The sequence below is a fragment of the Curcuma longa genome, chromosome 1 (genome assembly GCF_044706935.1).
Source record: "Curcuma longa cultivar G26 ecotype Majalengka, Jawa Barat chromosome 1, ITB_CL_G26_1.1, whole genome shotgun sequence".
Taxonomy (NCBI): Eukaryota; Viridiplantae; Streptophyta; class Magnoliopsida; order Zingiberales; family Zingiberaceae; genus Curcuma; species Curcuma longa.
The window spans coordinates 12,121,923-12,141,330 of NC_133861.1; the positions used below are offsets into that span (position 1 = coordinate 12,121,923).

At 33.6% G+C, this 19,408-nt stretch overlaps 2 protein-coding genes across 2 annotated transcripts; one reads left to right on the forward strand and one right to left on the reverse strand.

Moving 5' to 3' along the window:
* Positions 1 to 5,228: 5,228 nt before the first annotated feature.
* Positions 5,229 to 6,040, reverse strand: LOC141824314 (uncharacterized). Its single transcript, XM_074711580.1, has 4 exons — positions 5,992 to 6,040; positions 5,819 to 5,916; positions 5,631 to 5,715; positions 5,229 to 5,491 (listed from the first exon to the last, which is right to left on the reverse strand). Exons 1-4 carry the CDS (start codon positions 6,038 to 6,040, stop codon positions 5,229 to 5,231), a joined length of 495 nt encoding a protein of 164 aa, XP_074567681.1.
* A 5,470-nt stretch (positions 6,041 to 11,510) lies between these two features.
* On the forward strand, positions 11,511 to 13,010 carry LOC141838392 (dof zinc finger protein DOF5.7-like). Its single transcript, XM_074725883.1, has 2 exons — positions 11,511 to 12,393; positions 12,936 to 13,010. Exon 1 carries the CDS (start codon positions 11,511 to 11,513, stop codon positions 12,360 to 12,362), a length of 852 nt encoding a protein of 283 aa, XP_074581984.1. The 3' UTR covers positions 12,363 to 12,393; positions 12,936 to 13,010.
* The last annotated feature ends 6,398 nt before the right edge of the window (positions 13,011 to 19,408 follow it).

Consider the following 19,408-nt stretch of genomic DNA (forward strand, 5'->3'; position numbering starts at 1 on the left):
TGCTGAGTTATTTGACATTCGAATAATTATATAAGCATTTGCTTGCTTGCAATTGTTATCATGCATTTTGACATACTCCTGATAAACGAAGGGGCTAGTAATTAAGAATTGTGGTAGATAATTTGGAAATTCAAACTCAAATTAATGTTCCATAAATCTAATTTTGATCTTTGTGAACCAGTTATGTTTTGATCCTATGAGTTTTTCTATTTTTTACATTTCCATATAATTGAACTAGATTTCAGGAATTCTAACATTGTTATGCATCTTCCTTAGTAGTTGCACTATCAGATCACATATTCACTCTGTAAGATACAAACTAAATTTTGTCGCTGCTCTTTGGCTTCCTTTTCCAAAGAACACCCTGCTTTTCTTTGCTTTAACACCAACCGCTAAATACTAATTGTATAGATGGTTAGGTGGGTCATCTACTTGGTTAAAATGAAAAAAAAAATCCTATTTCATTTGATGATCAAGAAAATTTGGACTTGTGATATTTTTGTCCACTAGAGAAGAATAGTTTTGTGATTTTGAAACACTAAACTAAGTTTTTAATATGGTTTTATTAAATATTTATTTTACTAGCCATAAACACTTCAAATATTGATTATATTCATCTTCCTAATAACTATGATGGATTATACCATTTTGTATTATGTATTTTACATTTTATGATTGGCATGTTTTTTGTGTGTGTGAAATTGTGAACTGAATGCTTTTATTCTATTAACAAAATAAATGCTTTTATTATATTATTTATCAATTACATACTCTAAAATTAATTATTTTCATTTTTATTCTATTTTTACTTTTCAGGAGAATGCATCATAACAAAAAAGTTTACAACAATTTAGCAAGATTTCCATAAAGGATTTTTGGTTCTCAAGATTAATACGTATTGAATCATTTTTATTGGGAAAAAATCAAAAGACATTTTATTTGTTTCTAAATCATCAGGGCATTTTATTGTAATTTTTATCAAGCATTTCACCTCATTAGTAATCCATATACAATTATTTAATTGTCTTATAGTACTATTTTTATTATTATCTCTAGCATAAATTCTGAATAGATTGAGCTCATTATAGTATTTACAAAATTATAATTGTTACAATATAAATGATAGGTAAACAAATTGATTTCGGATTGTAATAGCTACAAAGTTGTAGCTATTACAATTTAAAGATTTTTTAACATGTTAAATATGCATTGTAATAACTATGAAATAATAGCTACCATAACATATATAACTACTATAGTTGTAGAATCTTGAATTTCCTAATTGTTATAATTAACTTGCTTGATCAATTTAAGATTTAGATGAAAGATTTAAATAAAAAATAATAATGAAAATAATATCAGAGGACAGTGAATAATTATACATAAAATAAATTATTAATTGAATGAGAGATCTCAAAAATCAAAATAGGAGTTTTTATTATAAAAAATAAAAAATAAAACTGAGATGCCCGGATGATTTGAAAACAAAATAGAGCCCTCTTTTAACTTTTGTTCCTTTTTATTCAAAAGGACATATAGCTCTATTAATTTCGAAGTGTGAACTTCCAGGAAGGGGCCAAAAATTAAATTACCATATTACTTGATTACGCAATAAATACACATATAAATACATTGACCGACGGTAAATTACATTATTCTATAATTCTATTGCTTTCCGTCTCCAGTGACGTGGATGCCTTGACCACATAATTCCAAGTTAATTATTTTACATACCAAAGCAAAAAAACAAACATCGCTAATTAATTCAAAATATACAATTCCAGTCTGAAATTGGTTAATTCTTCTTCACAGCCACAGGCTTAAATGAATGCGGAAGGTTCTTTTTGAGCAATACCTGGCATCGCTAGCGAGAAGCGTGACAACAACGGATTTGATCAGGGGAAGCAGTGGACATGGTGGCTGAAGGGAGATCGAAGGCACGAGACACAGCAGGTGACTGCGTACGTAGCTGAGGCTGTTGGACCAACAATCACAATCACAATCACATATACACACACATATACACACAAGGAAGAATTAAGGTATATAGATAGATATATATGTATATGGAAGATGTATATTAATTAATAAGTTCATGGATCACGGGGTTCCGGTCGCTGATCCAGCGAGCTTGTTCACCGGCTAGACTTCCTTTGTCGTCTCTGCTTTCCCCAACCTCACCCTCGCCTACACCTCCCCTTCCATCGCACCCAGTAATGCAGATGCACCAGCTGTGACCAGTACTGATCACGGAGGCCTCCGTAACAATTAACTATATGTCGTATATGCAAGCAGATCAGCATTTGCAGTTTCAATGACTTGGTGCCGTGCATCGATCGAAGAGATGATACAGTAGTAGATGAATATGTATGTGTGTATATATATATCACAGTGATAGTTCTGGATCGGAGACGCAGAAAAGCCGTACGCAGAGCATGCCAGACGTACAGACGATCGTTTGCATGCATTAGCTGAGAACAAGGTGACTACTCGATGCGTTCTGATGGTTAGATCCGATGAAATTTATATATATCTTTATAATGATATGATATTGTCTTTGATTCATGCCCTCATGATTTTGTTATTGGACGTTATTCAAAAGATCTCGTTATTATCCCAACAATCTACCCTTCAAACAAAGGTATCAGAGCGGACCCAGCCCCCCTTAACGGTCCAAACAGATCCCTTAGCCCCCCTTAACGGTCCAAACAGATCCTTTATTGGTACGGATCCCAATGGATCCGTCCTAACGGTCCCAACGGACCCCTTATTAGGAACTCCAACCACATGGATCCGCTCTGATACCACTGTTAGATCCGATGAAATCTATATATATCTCCATAACGGTACGATATTATCCACTTTGGATCCATGCCCTCATGATTTTGTTTTTGAGTATTACTCAAAAGGTCAGTTACTGCATCTCATTTATCTTTTTAATTTTTCATGCTGTAGCTATGAAGAAAAAAATTGCTCTTGATGTATATGAGCAATCTATATATAGAGACAATATTCAAGCACAAAAATGGGTTTAACATGGAAGAAGATGCAAGAATATAAGAGACACAGTTAAGTTCTCAAGTACGCTCAACTTTGCTTTCTTGAACTCAGGATGGGAAAATAAGCTACGACGAGTTTGCTACGATGATGAAAACAGGTACAGATTTGGCGTTGAAAAAGTAACTTTGCTTTCTTGAACTCCAATTCTATTTCTGCTGCTGGAAAAAGTAAAGAGTCACAAGGGCAAACGCCCCAACCGCAACTCCAACTGGTGCCATGCCAACTGCTCGTTCATTGGCGTTGAGATCGTGGATCTTTTGGAGATCGTGGAACTCATTTTGGAGATCGTGGATCTTCTTTTGGGAATCGTGGAACTCCTTTTGGGTATCGTGGATCTTCTTTTGGGTATCGTGGATCTTCTTTTGGAGATCAAGACACATTTTCATGTGATTCAGCAACTCGGCATTGAGATCGTGGTTGTTCTTTTGGAGATCAAGACGCTCATCCTGGATTTTCTTGGCTTTGAGATCGTGGTTCTTCTTTTGGAGATGAAGACGCTCATCGTGGATTTCCGTGTAGATGACGAGATCCTTATCAGAGGTATTTTCCTCCTCAACAGCGACATCGTCAGGGTCGTTGGATTCGTTCTTGCCTTTGGCGAGGGCGACGGATGAGACGGGGATTTCTTCGGCCATGGCTCTGACGGATCTTTTGATTCGAGCAAAACCTAAATATATGCTCTGACGGATCTTTTGATTCGGAGGCGGAGGGGCGTAGAGAACACGAGCAAAACCTAAATATATGATATGAGCGAAAAGACCGATGAAAGGTTGAGATACTTTTAAAGAAACGTAGCTCTCAAGCAACGGTGATCATCGAGTCCAAAAGATGTGATGAACGGTGACTGATGGAGTCTTTAGTTTTCACGGTAGACGTAAAATTTCAGTTTGATCCGCTGGAATACATACGTATTTTCCACTAAATATATAATAAATCTTTTTTAATTAATTCTTTTTATTTTTTAGATCAAATTCTTAGTTTATACATCACTTATAAGTAAAATAAAAAATAATTAGAAAATAACTCAAATAAACTAATTTAAAATGTAAATAGCAACTGCAACTTGTGAATTATTATGTAACTTTAAACAAATATTTGTGTTTAATCATAAAGCGTAAATTATAAAAAATGAATAATAGACAGTAAAATATTTAAAAAAATTATAGAAATGCATCTCCATAAGTAAGATTTATTTGTTCCTTATATCATAATGAAAATTTCATTTTAAAATAAATGAAAAACTTATTTTTTTTTAACTCTTGATGATTAACAAAAGATAGGAATAGAATAATCTTTCAAAATGCAATAAACAAAGTGCTTACCTAAATTAATTTTAAAAAAAAAATCTAACTTCAACTTGTCTACTTGCGTCGCTAATTAGACATTGACCTATTTAAAATAGAATCAACTCCACGCTAAGCCAGCACATTATTAATTTTTATCACTATTTTTTTTTATATTGATTTGCTTGTCAACGATTCAATCTCTAATAGGAAAACTGAAGATATAAATTTTATTGAAGATTTTTTTATAAATATTTATTTATGAAATGATAAAATTTAATCAATTGTAGACATTTTTAAATATTTTTTGATAGCTTGACTTGTCTAATTCGTAATCTTCTATGAGTTGGACTGGATTAAGAATGTTTCAACACATTAAGATGGCTCGTCGACCTATTTTGCCTGACCCCATCTTACCCTATCAGATGATAAAGTTTTGATGGACTAATTTATTTCGCCACAGATCAACTAGTTTGACAGCTTTATTCGTCATTGTTTTATTATCGCTTTACATGAAATTCTCCGAGATCTAAAAAATATGAACGTGCACCAAACAAGAACAAGAGATCCCATAGACATAAATAGATGAATTAGGAATTCATTTTTTAAAAAGAAATTACATTAAGTAAAGTAAATAAGAGAAAGTGAGCTTCTATAGATGCTATTTTTTTACGTGTGAATAACCAGTTTTTAGACGATAATTTTCAAGTAACAAGGGTGTTTTTAGGTAAATTACCCAAATTAAAAACAAGAAAGACTATTCTTGTAACAAGTCAAAATTGATTTATCATGTAATTCATGAGCACTACTTTGTCACAACCATCTTTCACCAACTTCTTACATTAAACCCCGAAACTTTCACATAATTCACAAAAAAGAAGACACTCACAACTGAAGAATGTCACTAAAATCTTCTACTCTACCAATTACCATTACATATATTCTGAATGAGCCCCTGGGTTGGTCACCAACATTCTCCATTGCAGTGGAGTATGAATCAGTTGATGCTGCAGAAGGTCTTGTTGAGGAAGGGGACTTTGCCTTCTTTTTTCCTTTGGAACTTTTGGGGGCTTTTGGTAAGTCTGGACATGGATGCTCTGTCAAAATCTCAAGATCTGTTGCAGATTGAAGCCCTCTTTGTTCAAAATCTAATCGAAAACTTGTCCGTTTATATGTTTGTTTAATAGTAAAAAGTATGTAAAACAAACGAGTTTAAACGCTAATGAACTTAGTTCATGAACGTTCTTAGAGCGTCTCTCAAAGTCTAAACAAATTACTGATACACACCTAAAGAAGCCCAAGAGTTCTCTGTGAAATCGAAGTTACTGAGCGAGCCCGAGGAGAAATCTCGCGAAGTCTTGTAACTATTCATCTGAAAAACCGCATGAACACAAGATTTGATCAAGCCAAAACCAACTTTCTAAGACTTTTTTTTTGTTCTTATTCCTTTTAGATATTCAATCGAACGTCGATACCCAAGACGGCGAGGCTCCATGAGCATTGACGAATCCGACATGAGCAATGAGCTTCACATCGGTTGGATGTCCTATTTCCATCTCATGCTCCTTCTGAACTGAGCCTGAAAAACTCAAAGCTGTTCAGAGGCTTGTGCTACCAAAGACACAGAGAATGAACAAGAGAGTCCTACCAAAGATGTATCTGATTCCTTTAAAGATCCCCTTCATCTTGATTGCCATTGCAGCGGAGAAGAGTTCAAGAGAGAAATCTGAAAACAGAAAAAGCCATAATCTGAACATAAACATTACTGACAGAACCACGAAACTTGCCACACAAACCTCTGTCTTTGTTTTCCACCCCAAATGCTGCATGCAAACCACCCCTTTCTTAGCTCTGAATTGTTCCAAGAGATGAAGAAAACAGAGTTGGCATTGTACTTGGAAAAAGAGGAGAGATCTAAATGTGCAAGTGCATGTATTGTCAAGGAGGAGGGCACTAAGTGCATTAAAGAAATGGCTGTCAAGCTGGTTTATAACAAGCTTATATCTTCCCATTTAGGGGGTGTTTGGTTGAGGGTTATCTGTCCAAAGTTATCGTTGATAACCTTATTTGATTCAGGTTATGATTGATTCCCAAGTAATACAACATCACCGCCACATCAGCAAATGGGTTATAATACGGTAATGTGATTACCTTGGTAGCCTAAGGTTTTCTACGATTCCTGAGGTTAACGAAATTTTTTCCATGATTACCTTTCGATTTTAAAACTAAGTCAATTAAAAAGTACTATAAAATCTAATTAAAATCAAATTATTTAATTCAATAAATTTTATTTTAAATATTTATAAATTAAAAAACAATTTATTTTAAATTTAAAAAAATTAATGAATTATATTTATTAATTTAATGAACTATTTTATTAAAATAATTATTTTAGTAAATTATGTTATTAAAAATATTTTTTAAAATTTAAAAAAATAAAATTAACCAATTATATTTATTAATTTAATAAATTATTTTAATGAATTATTTTATTAAAATAAAATTATCATATTCTCTTTATTAATTTAATAAATTATTTTATTAAAATAATCATTTTAATAAATTATTTTATTAAAAGAAATATAAATTTATTTTAAATTTAAAAATATAAAATTAAGGAATTATATTTATTAATTTAATGAATTAGTTTATTAAAATAATTATTTTAATAAATTATTTTATTAAAATAATTATTTTAATAAATTATTTTATTAATATATATATATTTATTTTAAAATTTAAAAAAATAAAATTAACAATTTATATTTATTTTTTTATTAATTTTTTTATTAAAATAATTATTTTTAATGAATTATTTTATTAAAATAAAATTAACAAATTATACTTATTAATTTAATAAATTATATTAAAATATAACTGAATGAAGAGTAATATAATAAATATAAAACTGGTTATGTTTTATTCCCTCCAAATAAATAAAGTAAACCAAACAATATTAGGTTATGTTTTATGTCTCATAACCTTGGTTATGTGATTACCTGGTAATCACATAACCAAGGTTATATATCATAACTTGAACCAAACACATCCTTAATATTATAAAAAATCACTGTGTAAAATTTGTCAGCATCAAAGTAGTTTTCCTTTTACAATTGTTTTGAGGGTAGAAATTAAATTTGATGCCACTTACCACCACACCATGCCATGGGGAGGTATATATACTCCTTATCAAATCTAGTAGATTGGTGTCACTACAAGAAATCATAAAAATAGCGACAAAATATTTGATATATCATTGATGAATGATGCATATTTTTATTTTGTAGTCAAAACTTCTTTACTATTCCTCATGTTTTAGAAACAACATTGGCTTTGCTTCGTTATTTTGATTAGGGTTGGGTCGGTACGGTATACTGAATTTTGCATACGATACCGTATACCGTATCAAAAATTTCGGTATAAAAAAATCTATACCGTTACCATACCAAAAATTCGGTATACCGAATATACCGAATTTTCGGTATATTACACCGAAAATACTGAAAATTTTGGTATACTGATAATTTCGGTATGGTATTATACCGAAAATGTTAATATACCGAAATATCAAAAAATAATAATTTCATACCGATACCGATACCGAAAAATTCGGTACGGTATTATACCGTACCGAAATTTTCGATATGGACGATAAATATCAGTATGGTATCTGCGGTATATCGAAAATTCGATATTTTTTCCCACCCCTAATTTTGATTGCTACATTTCTGCTTATTTTTTTGCGAGTAATTAATACTTTAATTTGTTGTTGTTCAATTTAGTAAATGTGTACTACTACAATCTTGATGATATTGTCTATGTGCTACTGAGTTATTTGACATTCGAATAATAAGCATTTGCTTGCTTGCAAATGTTATCATGCATCTTGGCATATACTCCTGATAAACCAAGGAGTAATTAAAAATCGTTGTAGATAATTTGGAAATTCAAATTCAAATGTTCCATAAATCTATTTTTGAACTTTTGTGAACTAGTTATGTTTTGATCCTATGAGTTTTTCTATTTTTTACATTTCCATATAATTGAACTAGATTTCAGGAATTCTAACATTGTTATGCATCTTCCTTAGTTGTTGCACTATCAGATCACATATGAAGATACAAACATAAATTTTGTCGTCTGCTCTTTGGCTTCCTTTTCCAAAGAACACCCTGCTTTTCTTTGTTATAACACCAACCGCTAAATACTAATGTATCATCCTAATCGTATAGATGGTTAGATGGGTCATCTACTTGGTTAAATTGAAAAAAAAAAATAAATCTTATTTCATTTGATGATCAAGAAATTTTGGACTTGTGATATTTTTGTCCACTAGAGAAGAATAGTTTTGTGATTTTGAAACACTAAACTAAGTTTTTAATATGGTTTTATTAAATATTTATTTTACTAGCCATAAACACTTCAAATATTGATTATATTCATCTTCCTAATTAGTAACTATGATGGATTATACTTTTTGTATTATGTATTTTACATTTTATGATTGGCATTTTGTGTGTGTGTGTGAAATTGTGAACTGAATGCTTTTATTCTATTAAAAAAATAAATGCTTTTGTTCTATTATTTATCAATTACATACTCTAAATTAATTATTTTCATTTTTATTATATTTTTACTTTTTAGGATAATGCATCATAAAAAAAAGTCCACATCAATTTAGCAAGATTTCCATAAAGGACCTTTGGTTCTCAAGATTAATAGGTATTAAATCATTTTTATTGGGAAAAAATCAAAAGACATTTTATTTTTTTCTAAATCATCAAGACATTTTATAGTAATTTTTATCAAATAACATTTCACCTCATTAGTAATCCATATATAGTTACTTAATTGTCTTCTAGCACTATTTTTATTATTATCTCTCACATAAATTCTGAATTGATTGAATTGATTGTTATAATTTGAATATTTTTTAACATGTTAAGTATGCATTGTAATAACTACAAAATAATAGCTACCATAACATATATAACTGCTATAATTGTAGAAGCTTCAATTTCTTAATTGTTATAACGTTTTGATCAATTTAAGATTTAGATAAAAGATTTAAATGAAAGATAATAATAAAAATAATATTATAGGACAGTTGAATAATTATTGGTGGAATGGGAGATTTCAAAAATCAAAATAGGGGTTTTTATTATCAAAAATAAAAAATAAAACTGAGATGCCCGGATGATTTGAAAACAAAATAGAGCCCTCTTTTAACTTTTGTTCCTTTTTATTCAAAAGGACATATAGCTCTATTAATTTCGAAGTGTGAACTTCCAGGAAGGGGCCAAAAATTATTTACTTGATTAATTACCATATTCATTCATCTACAAGATTAAGCAATAAATACACATATAAATACATTGACCGACGGTAAATGATACATTGATTCTATATTTCTATTGCTTTCCGTCTCCAGTGATGTGGATGCCTTGACCAAATAATTCCAAGTTAATTATTTTACACACCAAAGTAAAAAAAACAAACATCGCTAATTAATTCAAAATAATTCCAGTCTGAAATTGGTTCTTCTTCACAGTCACAGGCTTAAATGAATGCGGAAGGTTCTTTTTGAGCAATACCTGGCATCGCTAGCGAGAAGCGTGACAACAACGGATTTGATCAGGGGAAGCAGTGGACATGGTGGCTGAAGGGAGATCGAAGGCACGAGACACAGCAGGTGACTGCGTACGTAGCTGAGGTTGTTGGACCAACAATCACAATCACAATCACACACACATATACACACAAGGAAGAATTAAGGTATATATATAGATATATATGTATATGGACGATGTATATTAATTAATAAGTTCATGGATCACGGGGTTCCGGTCGCTGATCCAGCGAGCTTGTTCACGGGCTAGACTTCCTTTGTCGTCTCTGCTTTCCCCAACCTCACCCTCGCCTACACCTCCCCCTCCATCGCACGCAGTAATGCAGATGCACCAGCTGTGACCAGTACTGATCACGGAGGCCTCAATAACAATTAACTATATGTCGTATATGCAAGCAGATCTACGTGATGAACAGCATTTGCAGTTTCAATGAATTGGTGCCGTGCATCGATCGAAGAGATGATACAGTAGTAGATGGATATGTGTGTGTATATATATATATCACAGTGACAGTTCTGGATCAGAGACGCAGAAAAGCCGTACGCTGAGGCTGAGCATTCCAGACGTACAGACGATCGTTTGCATGCATAAGCTGAGAACAAGCGCATTGATTAGTTAGTGACTACTCGATGATCGAGTTCTGATCTACCAACATATAATTGGAGGTGCCAAGCCAATTAAGATTTGTCCATCTGCTGGTTCATGATTACTGCATAGTACACTCGTAGCCTGCCGCATTGTAGCATATTGGAGTTACTGCCTGCAGTTATACTAGCCATGGCCCTTTAAAGGCTTGTTTAGCCGAACTCTTGCGTTGATTAGTGTTGCTGGATATATATATATATATATATATATATATATATATATATATATATATATTACAGTGGAGCAGATCGAACACGTACGACTAAGAGAGGAATTGATACATGTTTTTCATTATCTAATGCTCCTAAAAATGTTCCAGTTACTTGGTGGTGCCTAACTTGATAGCACGAGCCCACAAATTAAGTAGCAGATGTACGTACGTGCGTACGTAGCAGAGCAATGAATTCATCGCATATATTTATACATATATATAGTCAGTAGGCTACATGCATATAGAGCTCTTGTGTCAGTTGGAATCAGGAATTGTGGCTATCCATCTCTCTCTCTCTCTCTCTCTGAATCTTTTCCCTACTTACTGGTACCTTCTTGCACTTTTCTGTGCAACCATACATATTCCCTTCCATTATATATATAAATAATATTGCACCACCTCAATCAAAACACAGCAACACAAATACATGTACATGCCCTTCAACTGGTTCTTCCACCACTTGATGACGATCACAGGCTTCAATCCAACGTCTCTTTAGTTACCTGTCAATCTCCATCCCGTGCATGAAACCTATGAGCAGCGTGCCATGAACCTGCTCTCCTTCCCTCCGCCGCAGGAAATCCAACACCATATATATTGACTAGCTGGTTCCACGCTTCTCCATCCACTGCTCAATTTTCATCACTACTTGATTATCCAATAGCACGATCGGTACCGGTGATGACCGACGAGTTGTCTAACCCCACCGGAGGCGGCGCCGTGCCGCCGGAGCAGGGTCTCAAGTGCCCCCGCTGCGACTCCCCCAACACCAAGTTCTGCTACTATAACAACTACAGCCTCTCCCAGCCGCGCCACTACTGCAAGACCTGCCGCCGCTACTGGACCAAGGGCGGCGCTCTCCGCAACGTCCCCGTTGGAGGCGGCTGCCGCAAGAACAAGCGCTCGTCCAGGTCCTCTGCCTCCACTGCGTTGGCGTCCCAGCGGCACTACCCCTGTGGAGCCTCCGGCGGCCTCGATTTCACCGCCTCCCTGCCCTTCTCCAGGCCGCCGGTCAACTCGCAGCCCGGCGCTCCTGTTTTGGGATTTAGCAATTTCCCAACCTCCTCTTCCGTCTGCGTCTACGGCGACGAAGGAGGTTTCTCTTCTTCTACCTCTTCTCGCTTTGTCGCCGGCGGCCATGGGATTGCGAGCAGCAGCATCGCCTCGTCGATCGAGTCGTTGAGTTCCATTAACCAAGATCTTCATTGGAGGCTGCAGAGGCAGAGGCTCGCCATGTTTTTCAAGGACGCGACGTCGTCGTCGGCGCTTTCGACTCCGCCGTTGGGCGCGATGTCATCTGTCGACGACGAGATTTTGGAGCTGGGGAGCAGTTCAACTACCGCCAAGGTCGGTGGCAGTGCCGGCACTGCGGCGTGGCTCGTGGAGCCTTCCAATTATGCCATGGCCATGCCTGCTACCACCGCAGCCGCCACATCGGGCCACGACGGCGACGGCAACAACGGTGGAATTTGGGGTGGAAATCCGTGGCCGGCATGGAGCGTCGACATGCCGCAATTTGGCACACTACCATAAGAGCCAATTAAGATAGGATTATCTAATCAAGGTATATTTTTATAACTCGTATCTCCATTTTTATAATCTCGATTAATTATGAAATCCACAGATCAAATAAATAAATACTAATCTATAATAATTTTAGCATTAAAAGACATCTGTAACAAATTAAATATGTCAGATACGTTCAATCGTATAATAAATCCATCACAACATTTTAGGACCAAAATCTTTGCTAATTATTCATAGATTTATTTTCACATGGCATCATAATGGCATGTTAACATCTCATTAAATTTCTTAAATAATAAATTTATACTCCAATTTAATTCTTGTTAAAATTACTACCAAAGTTTCTTTCTTTTCTAAAATTAGTATATGGTACAGCATATTCAATTCGTTGAAAGGTATCAGGTATAAGCTGTAAAGATTAAAATGCATGATGTGTTTATTAAAAACAAAAGTTAATAATAGATTTAGGAATTAATCATTATAACTATTCTGACTGGACATCTGTTAACGATTAATTAATTATGCTCAATTTTTGTTATTGATTAATTATTGTATTTCTTCTGTTAAATTAATTAATAGGTAAGCTAGGGAGCCAGTGCTGATTGAAGTGTCTGGATCGAAAGGACAATAATTCTAATTAATCTTTAACACGGCTGGGTTGGCTAATTGTTCATTCTTCAATTTCTCCTCCATTATCTTCAACTCATTTGTAATGATGAGTATTGATGAGTGTTTAATATTAACTTGATGAGAATTAATTAGTTAATGACGTACATATAGGAGCATGCGGTAAGCTGTTGTAGTTTTCAACAGGGCTCGTGCTTTGATTTATGACTGAATGGTATTGAACGAAGAGTGAGTTAAGTAACTTTGTCATATCAACAAACATTATTTTCATGTACATTTGTCTAATGTTGCTTCGGAGTTTCGAATAAAAAAACCGAAAGAACAAAATAGCTTTGGGCGACGCCCTCGAAACCCATTTAATTTCCACCAAGAAAAACTTTGGATGATAAGGTGTGAGGTGATGAAAGGGATATTCGTATGAAATTTTAAGTTTTTGATGGCATTTTAATAAGTTTATGACCAATTGCAATGCGTTGGTTCATGCATTGATCTAGCCATGGCCGCATGCTTATGTGGTCCTTGTGTCTTATGCAATGTTGGGCAAGGACTACTATGAGTTTGGCTCAAGCCAAATCCAGTACAATGCAATGTTGTATCAAAATGTAGTGCTGTCCTGAATTTAGTGTTGGTGTAATTGACTCCTAGTCAATATTGATCAAGTTGACCAAGTTATAGTTGATTTGAGTTGAAAATTTGATATTTAATCAATATATTAGTTAGATGTCAGTATAATAATATTGATGGGATATTTGACGGTAGAGAAGTCCAAGTAGATCACAATTGATCGAACGTTTGACATACAAAAGAAAGTCTAGGTGGGTTAGAAAGACTGAACACTAGATATGAGATAGAAAGTCCAAGCGGGTCACGATTGACCTAACAATTGATGATCGAAAATCCAATAGGGAAGTTGGCACGAGAAGTGAAATCCAGAGTGGATCATAAAAGATTGGACACTCGGCATATGGATAAAGTCCTGACAGGTGAAGGGTAATCAGATGCTAGTTAATGATAAAATTTTGATAGGTCAAAATTGATCGGTCGAGCAAAAGAAGTTTTGGTAGGTTAACAGGTTAATTGAATATCAAACAAGATATGAATTCAACTTTGGTAAACCTGAAACAGGAATATTAATAGATTAATAGAGTGTATTGATTGACTAATGGATGTAGAAATCTCAAAATTTTAAAAAAATACGGTTGTTACAATATTGCTATACTGCTACTACAGTGATTTACTGTAGTAATCATGAATAGCGATCTACTACAGTGGACATGGATGATAATTTGCTACGATATCAGTAGACTAATAGCTTTAGAAATCGAATAGAAGCTAATCGATTTAGCTGTTTGACTCGACTAATTTCACCAATTGATTGATGTTTGATCTCATTCAATTGATATCGATCAGGTGTTCAACAAAAGCTAGGTCGATTCGCTTGTTCGTGATCAATCGACTGTAGAGGTTAATAGTCAACTGATGGTAGTTAAATAAATCAAGAAAAAGTTATTTTTGTAGATTTAAACGATAGAATTCGACGGGGTAGTTGATTGATGGATAAGATCAGTTGACTGGTAAACAGAAATCAACCCAAATAGTAATCCTGTAAAAGAAAGTTTTGAGGTGAGGGGTTGGATCTTGACGATTTTAGAGCAAAGTGTTACTACCTTTCCGAACCAACAAGAAATAATTCCAAACGACAAGAAAGCATCAAAAAAGTAAGCCCTTAATTGTAAAGTCATTTTCGATTTCATTTATTTTTGCATATTATTTTGTTGTTGTATTATTGTAAGATTTGTTGTAAGAGGTTTCTCCTCTTCTAGAAGATATACAAGAATGAGAAAGTGTAGGTAGATCACTAGAACTATATCTTAGATTAGTCGCTTTAAGAGGCGGATACCAAATGATTATAAAATTAACGTGTTGTGTATCTCCTCTGATTCTCACGGGCCATAACACCTAGTTTTGATTGCTATTAGATCGGTAAGAAAGGGGGATTGTAAATTATAGATTGATCCATGTTGTTTACATTTGGCCAATTGAGCCTTATATTTATATACATGTTTTTACATAATTAAATTGGTAATGAATATCTGTCAAGGATGAAGAGGAGGTCATCCTCAAGGTCGATCGAAGAAAAGAGGATTGAGACCCCGGGGCTATAGTGCTGCGGTAGGATATCTAGGTTGTCACCCAGGTATTCACGGTTCGATCCCCAGCTACGGCGTATTTGCAGGAATTTTCCTTCAAATGGGGATAGCAATCAAAGGATACTGGGCAACCGCTGCGTGAATTTATCCTGATGGCCAATGAGTCATTCACCCTCATAGATTTAGTCAATGCGATTAACTGGGATTATTATTTTTTTTTTTTTTGAAGAAAAGAGGATTGAAGAAATAGATGAATCATTCCAATTTTTTTTCTCCCTTTGTTTGACAAGAATGAACGACTAATTTTTTAGATTTTGATACAAGTAGATTATTTTGATACAAGTATACCAATAATATATACCACTAAAAAATTATAAAAATTGACAAAGTATTTAGAAAAATAATAAAAGAATTAAAATTAAATTTCAAATAAGACGAATACAAAGCTCTCAGTCTCTAAAATTAATTGGCCTAGACACTTGAATTATTTTTAAAAACATATAAAATTTGAATCAACCAAAAATTACAAAGTTAAAAAAAATTGTATTTTTCAGAGTTTGATGCACTACCATTCTGAATTACCAGTATTTTACCTGCACCAAATATTGTAAATAATTAGAAAAATATATACTCGACGAGATTTATAAATGATAATTATATTAAGTTAAAAGATAATTTCCAATTCTAAATTCATAATCTCTTACGATTTACTTACATAATGGAACAATCATATAATTGGACAATTGTTACATTAACGAAAATAAGTTATGCAAGCAGTTGTCACGTTTGCATCATCGACCAAGGCCAAGATATCTCTCGCGGAAAAAATTCATATTCTTCTGACTACTCGGTGAAAATTGCAGTTTAACATTTTTTATAAAATGAACAGTTATTTTAGATTGGGATACACTGCTGATTTTGATTAAAATAAATAAATATAAGTAATTCCTGCTGGATATAAAAAGTAACACCGTTAGTATTAGTGCAATGGATTTTTAGTCTTAAATTGATCGAGCTCGAGTCGAGTTGATTTGAGTTGAATTATAATATGATTAATATGTTAATTGGTACAAGATAGAAAATCTAAGTGAATATAATTGGACATTTAGTGGCAGAAGTCTAATATATAAGTTGATATGAGATAGAAAGTTCAAGTGGATTACAGTTGATCAAATATTTGACGATCGAAAATTCGATAGAAAATTTATAAGTGGGAAGTCCAAGTGGATCATGAGTGATCGGACACTTAATGGTCGGAAGTCTAACAAGAAGTTGATATGAGATGTGAAATTCCAACAGGTTAAGCTTGACTGAATGTTAAACAATGAGGAGTCTCAGTATGTCAAGATTGATTAGATATTAGACGATGGAAGTCTCAACATGGTCAAGATTGATCAAATATCGACAAAAAAATCTTAATAGATTGAGGTTAATTGAATATTAGATAAAATAAGAATTCAATTTTGATAATGTTGAAGGATGAATATTAACCGATTGATTGATAGAGTATATCAATCTACTAATAATTGTAAAATCTCAAAAATACATTTATTGCAGTATTGCTACGTTACTATTTATAGTATTGCTATAGTGATGATGAATAGTGATCATGATTAATAATTTGTTATCGTAAATTGTTAGTATTTAGTCAACTGATGGATTACAAAAGTTTCAAAAATCAAATTTTCTGATGGATTATAAAAGTTTTAAAAATTGATTGAAAAACTTAATTGATAAGTTTGATCAATCGATTGATCATATTATTGTAACTACAAATAAAAACTTCTGAAATCGATTGAAAAACTCAATTGATAACATCAGTCGACTGATGTCAATTAAGAACCGAATAAAAATACATTGATTCGATTATAGTATTCGAATGATTAAGTAACAATTGACTGATAGTAATGACCAATCAATTAATATTGAGAGATAGATGGAGTCGTTAAATTGACAGGATAAAATAATGTTCGAATCTATAATGGATCAATCAACTGATGGATAAGATTAGTTGACTGATTGATGGAAATTAATAACATCTTTGTTATTGTACAAAGATTTTTAGGTTTGAGGATGAAATGTTATTGTATTTTCAGATCAATAAAAAGCATTCCAAAGTTACTAATAACGATCATAGTGAACCTCTTATCTTGTAAAATTATTTTACTTTTCATTTGTAATTATCTTTTTATTTCATTGTTGTATTACTGTGAAAAATTTGTATTAGATTTCTTCGTTTCTAGAAGGTATCTAAGAAAGGATTAATAATGGTATTTATTAAAATTAGTCGTAGAAGACGATGATTACGTAAAATCAATAGTCTTAACATATGATATGATTTTATTGGCGTTGAATTTATTCTAAATTTTTATTATATATTCAAATGATGAATACGAAATTAAGATAAAGTAATCTAAATTATTCACCCCCACTTTTTAACTGGCAACCGTTATAATTTAGGTTAGACATAAGCAATTGCATAAAGAACGAAGTAACAAACACATGGTAAATGTCATCTGTACCGCGCGTGAAGAGCACAAGTAGCGATCGGTAGTCGTAAAATCCAGAGTGGAAAATAATATAGTCATAATTCACCGTCTCGCTAGGTAGAATATGAGAAAATATATTAACGCTGTGTTTACTTGGAGGGGCGAAAAGGAAAATTGAGGAAAGTTTTCCTCCGTAATTATCCATCCTCTGTTTACTTTTATAAATTTTGACGAGAGGAAAGAAATGGAATACATCTGCTGATACTTTTTCCCTCAAAAACCGTCTCTCCCAAATCAGGCGGAAAGTGAGAAAGGAAAGAAAAATTACCTTTTTCTCCCAAACTTACGCGCGACGAGCACGGCGGCCGCCGCGTCGACTACTCCGCCCACGGCGACCTCGGTGCCTCCGACTCCGACGACGGCACCGTGCAGCTGTGGGAACAGCGGTGCGGCGGCAGCGGGCGCGCGGCGGCCGTCATGCGCGCCGGCAGGCCGGTCTGCGGCGTGGAGTTCGACCCGGAGGGCGGGCCGTGGGTCGCGGAGAAGGAGCCGCTGCGCCATCGGTCGCCGTCGCGGAGAAGGAGCCGCTGCGGCTCCTGTTCGCCGGCGATGAGGACGGCGAAGACAAGGATGACTTCGATGAAGATGGCTTCGCGGAGAAGAAGCTTTGGTGGGTATTTTAGAGCATAAAAATAAATTTTATTTTCTTCCTTTCGTCAGGTAAACGGATAAAGATGAGGATAGATTTTATCCACCTTCCCTCTCTTTTCCTTCTCCCTAAGTGTGTTTCATCCCTCCGCTATCCACTCTTGCAAGTAAACATAGCATAAGACAAAAGATTATCGTAATATGTTCTATCATGCACATCATCATCATTCAAATGAAGGAAGTTGAGGCTGGTGGGGCACCACCTAAGTGTCTGCTTACTATTTTGAATTGATAGTACGTCCTACTTGAATTGTTGCGCCTAAAAAGCAGCGTCTTAATGATTTGACATTTTATAATTGGATCATCTTTTGAATTTAGGACAACATTGAATAGGATGCCTTTTTTTATTAAAAAAGACCTTCATCTTATCTCTACATGTTTTATTTTTCAAAATTATATTTATTTATTTATTATTACAATAATAATTATAAACGGTTACCTAATTATATATTGTGTGTTATTAATCTGTTAGCAATTAGCATGCACAGGGAAGAAACTCATGGAAAATGATATAGAGATGAAATTTCAATGGAAGAATCACACTATAAACCATGTAGAGCTAGGAGCTAATCATGACTAAAAAGAATAATTATAAAATTATTATTATGTAATTTTAAACTCATAGATTTGAGCCATACATTACAAATAGTCTTTTATAAAACATAAAATAATTGGGATCAAGTAAAGGTAATCCAAACTTACATAAAAGTAAGAAAAAAAAACAATTTCTATAGTCTAAGATAAGATTTATATTAATTATCAGATGAGTTGATCAATTAAGAACAGTCAACAATCTTAAAATGATAGATTTGAGCCATACATTACAAATAGTCTTTTATAAAATATAAAATAAAACTATCTACAATAAAACTTTATACTAATGGACTGTCCTGTTTAACGGATGAATTGGTCAATTAGACAACTGTAAAATTAAGTTTTCGACGTGAGAACTTGCTCTGCATGCAAACAAATAAAGTAATTCTTCCGGACTCAGATTGCTGAGATAATGCCAATTTGCAGTTAATGTGCTTGTCCTCCACTGATGTGACTGTCAAGAAAAGCTCTTTGCTTTCAAGAA

What these genes read in the sequence shown, in the direction of transcription:
- LOC141824314 (XM_074711580.1), bottom strand. Translation starts at nt 6,040, where the DNA reads ATGGCAATCAAGATGAAGGGGATCTTTAAAGGAATCAGATACATCTTT. An exon ending in AGGAATCAGATACATCTTTG is followed by an intron (nt 5,917 to 5,991) that starts GTAGGACTCTCT and finishes TTTCAGGCTCAG; the next exon opens with TTCAGAAGGAGCATGAGATG. An exon ending in ATGGAGCCTCGCCGTCTTGG is followed by an intron (nt 5,716 to 5,818) that starts GTATCGACGTTC and finishes GCGGTTTTTCAG; the next exon opens with ATGAATAGTTACAAGACTTC.
- LOC141838392 (XM_074725883.1), top strand. Translation starts at nt 11,511, where the DNA reads ATGACCGACGAGTTGTCTAACCCCACCGGAGGCGGCGCCGTGCCGCCG.